The 6,980-nt window shown below is 61.0% G+C and overlaps 1 protein-coding gene across 3 annotated transcripts; it reads right to left on the reverse strand.

Moving 5' to 3' along the window:
• LOC128796958 (carbonic anhydrase 15-like) lies at window positions 1-6,980 on the reverse strand. 3 transcript variants are annotated; one of them, XM_053959053.1, is made up of 8 exons: window positions 6,726-6,980; window positions 5,125-5,160; window positions 2,963-3,133; window positions 2,603-2,763; window positions 1,844-1,936; window positions 1,495-1,561; window positions 1,127-1,293; window positions 1-453 (listed from the first exon to the last, which is right to left on the reverse strand). In XM_053959053.1, the coding sequence occupies exons 1-8, from the start codon at window positions 6,790-6,792 to the stop codon at window positions 235-237; spliced, it is 981 nt and encodes a 326-aa protein (XP_053815028.1). In that variant the 5' UTR covers window positions 6,793-6,980; the 3' UTR covers window positions 1-234. The 3 variants fall into 3 exon arrangements, with proteins under 3 accessions (XP_053815028.1, XP_053815029.1, XP_053815027.1); XM_053959054.1 differs by lacking the exon at window positions 2,963-3,133; XM_053959052.1 differs by lacking the exons at window positions 5,125-5,160; window positions 6,726-6,980 and having other exon boundaries at window positions 2,963-5,118.

Below are 6,980 nucleotides of genomic sequence, written 5' to 3' on the forward strand. Positions count from 1 at the left end.
TGACAGGACCTTGGCTTTATTCCAGTCAATACAACATCCCCCTCCCAGCAGCTCCCGCTGCCCATCCACAGGGCATCCCAGGGCAGCTCCAGGCTTGCAGAGATTCACCTCTGCAGAGATGCAGGTTCACAAAATCTTCACCCAGCCAAGGTTTCAACGTGCTTTTTTTTCCTTGTTTCCCATTTCCCATGAACAAGACGCATCGCCTCCATCTCCACTGCAGCAGGGCCAGACCTATGGGGCTGGCGAGAAGAGGCTGAGCAGGGCCAGGAGGAGCAGGGGTGAGAGGAGCTGGTGGTGGCCCCGGTGCAGGGACCCACCGCTGGCTGTGGCCCCGCGGGAGGCAAAGATCTTGCGGCTGCGGAGGGGCTGCGGCGGGCGGAAGTTGTTGATCATTTTTAGGAGCGTGGATCCCTCGAGTGGGAAGTGGAGGGTGCTGACGAATGCCTTCAGCTGTGCAGGGAGAGAGGGAGGGTGGGCAGCTGCATTGTCAGGCACCCCAGGCCCCTGCCTGCTGCCAGCCCACCTCATACTGCCCCACTGCTAATGGCACAGGACCCATGGCATGGCCCCACAGCAGTGGGTGTCCTCCCACCACCCCTCACTGCTCTGCTGAAGCCAGACCCATAGGTAAGCACAGAGGCAGATCCTTACAAGGATCAGGTCTTGAGTTTTAAAGGAGCTAATTGTGTTTTGGTGCCAACAGTGAGCACTTAGAAAGCGGCTGGCCCATGACTCCCTCAAGAAAAGGCATCTACTAAGATGCTTGAGCAGCAGAGGAGAACTCCTTCCTTCCTTCCATGCATCCATCCCTGCATCCAGCCATGCATCCATCCATCTCCTTGAAGCCTCTACTGAGCTTCAGTGGATTCACTCCCATTTCTCTTTCTGAATGCCAGGGCTGGGCAGGAGTGCAGTATGGATGGGATTTCTCTCCACTGGCAGGTGGCCACATCTCCATTACTTAACCCTCATAAAATTAATTAATTGCCAAGTTGCCAGGAGCATTATTATAGAGATGACTTTCCCTGTGCTCTTGCTCAGGGGTCAGGAAGGACAAGGAGAGAGGTCACCCTGGGCATCCAGCCTTTTGGGTGCTGGCACGTGGAGCTGTACATGCCAGTACCTGCTCCCGGCCAATCTCCACTGGCTCCTCAAAAACAGTCCAGACGACGGCCTCGCTGCAGTCGGGGGTGGTCAGGGAGCCCTGGTAGCGGTAGTAGCCGGAGAGCTGGGCGGAACGCGGCAGCAGCGTGCTCAGGCGGAACGTGGAGGCCAAATCCACAGAGTCCCCTGTGGGGGCAAGACTGGGGCACTCAGCCTGTCCCCTGCCAGGGATGTGGTGGGGACGGCAGGGCCACCCCCAATAATTTCCCCTCAGCAGATGAACCCAGAGACCAGCAGGTTCCCCATCCAACCCACTGGGGTGCATCCCTGCCCTCCCACAGCAGGGTCCCCCCTTTCCTACCCTGCTCTGATGAGGAGGTGACTCACCAGCGTGGGAGACATTCCTCAGCCCCGCCACGATGGTGTTGTAGTTGGTGTTACTTGTTTCAGAGACCTGTGTACGGGGAGAATAAGTGGTTGAAGTCAGGCACAGCTTGAGCAGGGCAGAGCTGGGTCATCCTGTCCTGTCAAGCAACCACAGGCAGAACCAGCCTCCCCTGTTGCAGAGCAGTGGGGAAGGTTCCCAGCCAGCCCTCTCTTGTAGTCACCGGGTTCCCCAGCCTCTCCTGGCCTTGACCCAGCCTCCCTGCCCCTTCCCACTCCTTCAGGACACCCATGCAATGCTCACCCAGCTGCACCACCAGCACCAGTTTCTAGGGGGCCCCTGCAGACCCACCTGGAAGAAGAAGCCGAGGACAGCCAGCCCACTGGGATGCCCCTTGGCCTCTGCCAGTGTCTGGTACTTGGCGTTCATGTGGACGATATGCATCTGAGGAAAGCACGAGGAGTCAGGCGTGCACAACTGCCCCCAGCCAACACCCTGGCAGCAGGGCATTCTGCTATGGATCCTTCCAGCCAGCATGGGATGGCCAGACTGTGAGTCAACCTCAGTAAAGCCCTTCTGGTCCTATTGGCATTTCTGTGGGGTGGGTGCTTGGAGGATCAAAGCACCCCAATAAAGCAAGCATCCTTTGAAGGGTGTGCAAAAGAGGGCCAGCAGTCCCGAGGTGCTCTCCAGACACAGAACATAAATTCTACTTTCCTCTGGCAGATAATGAATATTTTAGAGGCGCAGAGCCTCTTTCATCCAGAAGGATCCCAATGTGCTTGGCACAGCACGCTCCTGCTTGCTCTCAGTTGCATTCACTAGCTCAGTGTGTGGTCCCAGCAGGGCACAGAGCCCCCCAAACCCCAATGAGTGCCTTGGATGAAGCAGCCTGGCCCATGCATGGTAAAGAAACACCTCAAGTCTCACATCAGCTGCTTTTTGACCACCCAGGTGCCCGTGCAGGAGCACGGTTGAAGCCACCAGTGCAGAGTTGCAGAGCCCAGTCACCAGCTGCACGACAGCCTTGGGGTGCCCCAGCATCACCCCTTCCCATCGCACCAAGGGCTTGGGCACCCCAGAACACGATGGGGGCTTTTTTTCACGTACCTCCATGGGGAGCTGGCGCCCATCGAGGGTGTGCTCGGAACCATTCCCAGCCGGGCTGCCCCAGTGGAAGTGGAGCTGGACTGCGCGGTACCTGCCGGGGAGGCCCCCGCCACTGATGGTGATGTGCTCAGAGGCCGACTCACTCGCCAGGTTCAGCATCACTGCAAGGGCAGCAGGACAGGGTGAGGGGAGGCTTAGGATGGGGAACAGCCCTGGCACAGCTCCTTCTCCCCCAGCTTCATCCCAGCACTAACATTCATCTGCATGGGATCCTGCAGCAGCCAGGAGTGGCACCAGAGCCAAGCCCCAGTCAGGATGGTGACTGGCGAACTGGGGCAGGAGAAGGTGCCCAGCACGCACCTGTGTGCCCATTGTTTGTCAGCCTCCACTTGCCAGGGGGAGCCTGGTCGTAACCCTCGAAGAGGATGTCCCCGAGGCCACCATCCCGCTGCAGCCGGCGCCTGTCGATGTTCACAGGGGACTGCTTGTCGCCACCACATGTGGCTTTCAGCTCCTTCCAGTGGCTGGGCCCTGCAGAGGAGGAGCAGGGGCACCACGGGCAGCCACCAAACCACCCAAAGGGGGACACAAGGCCAGCGGTGGCTGTGTTCCCAACCAGCCCTCCTGTCCCTGCCAGCCCGGCCGTGGTCTCTTGCATCCCATGGGAACTGCTTTCCTGCCTGGCTAAGTTTCCTTCCTATTGATGAGCAGGGGTTTATTGCAGCCTCATCCATAATTCAGCAGGATTTCCTCGAGGGGCCAGGGGCTATATTTAGCCTGGCAGCAGCGTCCACATTGACACTGGTGAAGGGCAGGCTTTTCTCCCTGCCCCTTCTGCCTGTGGCCAGGTTTTAGCATGTTCAACCTACTCACACTGGTTCTGTCCAGCTGTGACAGGTGACAGTGCAACCTGGCCACACAACTCATCCTGGAACAAATCCTACACAGGTTCCAGAGTGACCACACGATGCCCATCAGCAGCTCCTGGGGTGGGGGGGTCACTATGGTAGGAGCTGGATGAGGACACAGCAGTGCTGGCAGCCGACTGCACCCACTGCGAACCCACAGTGCTGCCTGGGGGCTGTGAGCAGTGTCCCCATGGCTGCCACCATGGCCAGACCACACAACCAACCCATATATGTGGCTTGTCCCCATTGCCTCAGCATCATCTCTTCTCGCAAACCTTGTGGCAGCCCACAGCTGTAGGACGTAGCCAGCCAGCCACCCTGCCGTTCACTGCTCCAGTGTGGCTGCCACGGCACCCCGCTCCTCCTCCTGGTGCAGCCCAGGATAGAGGTGTCAGCACTGGGCACCACCAGTATCTGGTCTCAGTCCCAGCTGGTGAACAGGAGTTCCCTCAGTGTTTCCAGCCCTGTCCTCGCGGGGCATCTCCTTTCCCAGGGGAGCTCAGCACATCCCAGCAGGTAGTGTTGGCTCTTCTCACACACACACATCATGGCTGGGCCACCTTTGCCTACAGCCAGGGTTTGGGGAACTGTTCCCCCAGCAGTGCCCCATGTTCAGCTCTGACGTTTACCTTCCTCTTGGGCAGGCAAAACCACAGACACTTGTGGGCTGTATCCCACCTCCAGCCCCTGGGCTCAGCCCTTACCCTTTATGTTCTCCTCTCGTTACTTCAGGCAACTTTTTGCCTGGAAGCCCTGGGAGCTGCAGCCTGGCCATGCCACCATCCCACCAGGTTCCTGGCACGGTGTAACTGGGTGGCCCCACAGATTACCAGGTGCCTTCAATAAGGGGAGAGGCATTCCACATGGCTCTGCTGCGGGCACACAGCCGGCCCCATGTTGCTCCAGCCGCTTCCCACCGGTCCCTCTGTCCTGCCAAAACCTGCCCTCGCTGCCAGCCCAGCAATGTTAAACCGGGTAAGACCGAGCCTCGCTCCGACAGGGATGAGCGGAGCCCAGCAATCCACGCTCACAAGCCACAGGGCATGTAAACCCAACAGCTATAAAACAGTTGGGCTGTAACGGCTGATTAAATGCTTGATGATCTTTAATTAACCTTTTACAAGCTATTTGTAATTTGTATTTGTGTGTTTTGAGACAAAGTGCCCCCAGCCATGCTTCCCTCCCCATCCAGGCAGGGCTGCTGCCTGCTCAAAGGGAGCTGTCCCTCCTCAGTCGGGCCCCTGGACCCCCAGGCCCCCTTGCTGCCTACATTGCACAGGGTTTCTAATAGAGTATCTTAAAACCTGGACTTAATTTGTTTTAGGTGGAAGGGGGAAAGCTGGTGCTGCCCCAGGAGCACCCGAACCTGGCTGAGGTGAGGGGTTGGGGCTGAGTTGCTCCAAACAGCTCAGGTGTTTCTCAAGTCTCCACAGCAACACCCCTGAAAGTGAAGCTCCTTTAACCATTCCCATGAGGGGATTTACCCTTTTCCATGCCACACTCCCCACTGGGCCTTGCTGATGCTGCCCAGGGTGCTCTCAGCTGGGCACTGTGGGGAGACACGAGGATCTGAGCCCTGCACAGCTCAACACACCCACGCTTGGCACCACTCACCACATCGGGGGTCCTGTGAGTCGTAACACCACTGCCCTGCAGGAGAAAGGAGAGCTCAGGGCAGGTGATGGAGACAGGCACCCCTTCCCAAACCCACCTATGGCCGTGCCCAAACCCCTGACAATGAGGACATCCCCCAGTGCATCCCGGGGTCCCGCCAACACTTGTGTTCATCACGGTTATTTTTGGCACTAGTGTTTTCACACCCTCCCTGCCTCCCCCACACGCTTCACAGGGAAACCTCCCTCAGTATCGCTGCTCCGAGGCAGCCAAACCTCCCTGCTCGCTGTGCTCCTTCCCCAACTCTCATGGGGCCATCCCCCCTTTTCCATGCCCCTCACCCCACAGCAGCGGCCCCTGGCAGTCAGGGGCGAGCGGGAGCCGAGCGGAGCAGCCGCAGCCGTGCCCGGTGTCCCCGCCGTGCCCAGTGTCCCCGCGGCTCCCGCGGGTGCGCTGGCAGCGGCAGCAGGCGGCTGCTGGGGGCTGCAGCAGGTGGCGGTGGGCAGGCCCGGGCCCACGCTGTGGGGATGGTGGCCGGTCCCATCGCTCAGGGCCACCTCAGCCAGAGCTGCCGAGCTCCCACCAGTGCTCTGGCGGCTCTGGGTACCACGGGCTCGATGACAAGCGCTGGCGCAGCAGGTGCAGGGACACTGAGGGGATGCCGAGAAAGCTGGCGGCCTGCTCCTGCTCTGCTGGCTGCACACCCACCCAGGGCCATCAGCTCTGCAGAGGGAGCTGGGCAGTGCACCCCTTCCCTCCTCAGCTCCCCGTTCTGCTCCTGGCAGGAGGCACAGAACAACCCGGTGCTGCCCAGCCCACTGAAGGGTCCCCACTGATGGCCGAGGGGCCATGGCAGTGGGCCGGCTGCAGGCGAGCCGAGCCGTGCTCTCGTGCCAGCCACAGCCGCTCGGAGCAGCAGGACAAAGGCAGCCCTGCCAGCCTCCACCTGTGCTGCTCAAGGCCCCAGCCTGCGGCACTGCATCCACAGTCTCACTACAGTGGTACAGGAGACACCAGCCCCAGAGGAGAACTGGGAGTGGGACAGAGCAGGCAGGACTCCGACAGTCCCCAGAGCAGGGATCTTGGGGTCCAGAGGCAAGCAGAACTCCTGGGAAATCCTCAGACCTGCACGCAGCAGCCCTCGAGCATCCTCCGGCAGGAGCCAAGGTACCGCTGGGCGCCCCCAGCCTGGCCCGGATGCAGGTGAGCCTCCAGCGCCCCGGCCCGGGACGGCAGCACCCGTTCGCTCAGAGATTTCGTCCTCATTGGTGTTTCCCGGTGGTGCAGGTTTGTGGGGTGCATGGGCTGAAGCCCAAGATCCCACTGTCCCAAGGGGGCCCTGGTCCCACCACCTCGAGACCCCCCGTGCCCGGCAGCACTCAGGGCCATCCAGCAGCGGGGAGGGGGTGGTGGGAGGGCAGAGGAGGGCTCCTGGGACAGACTAGGTCCCCCAGTCCCTGTTGCCAACCTCTCAGCCCGCATCAGTCCTCGACACGTGGGGAGGGAATGGAAAAAGCGGCGCCCCCGAAGCCCCCCCAACACCGCGCCCCCGTCCTCTCCACCCGCGGGACCCCGGCCCCGCCGCCCCGGGCGCAGCTCACCTCCCGCGGCCGCTCGCACGACGAGGGGCAGTGTCAGGAAAGTTATGCCGAGCCCGGTGGGGCCCATAGCGGCGCGGGGCAGCGGGGGGACCCCCGCACCTCCCCGTCCCGTCCCGTCCCTCCGCTGTGCGCCCGGTGCTGGGCTGGGGCGAGCGGCAGCGCTGGCAGCGCCCGCAGCCCGGGAGATGCTCAGCTCCAGCCTGGGCTCTGCTCTTACATATTCATCACCCTGGCTGAGTTTTTAACTCCTCGGCT

Source organism: Vidua chalybeata, chromosome 18, assembly GCF_026979565.1.
Source record: "Vidua chalybeata isolate OUT-0048 chromosome 18, bVidCha1 merged haplotype, whole genome shotgun sequence".
NCBI classification, from domain to species: Eukaryota; Metazoa; Chordata; class Aves; order Passeriformes; family Viduidae; genus Vidua; species Vidua chalybeata.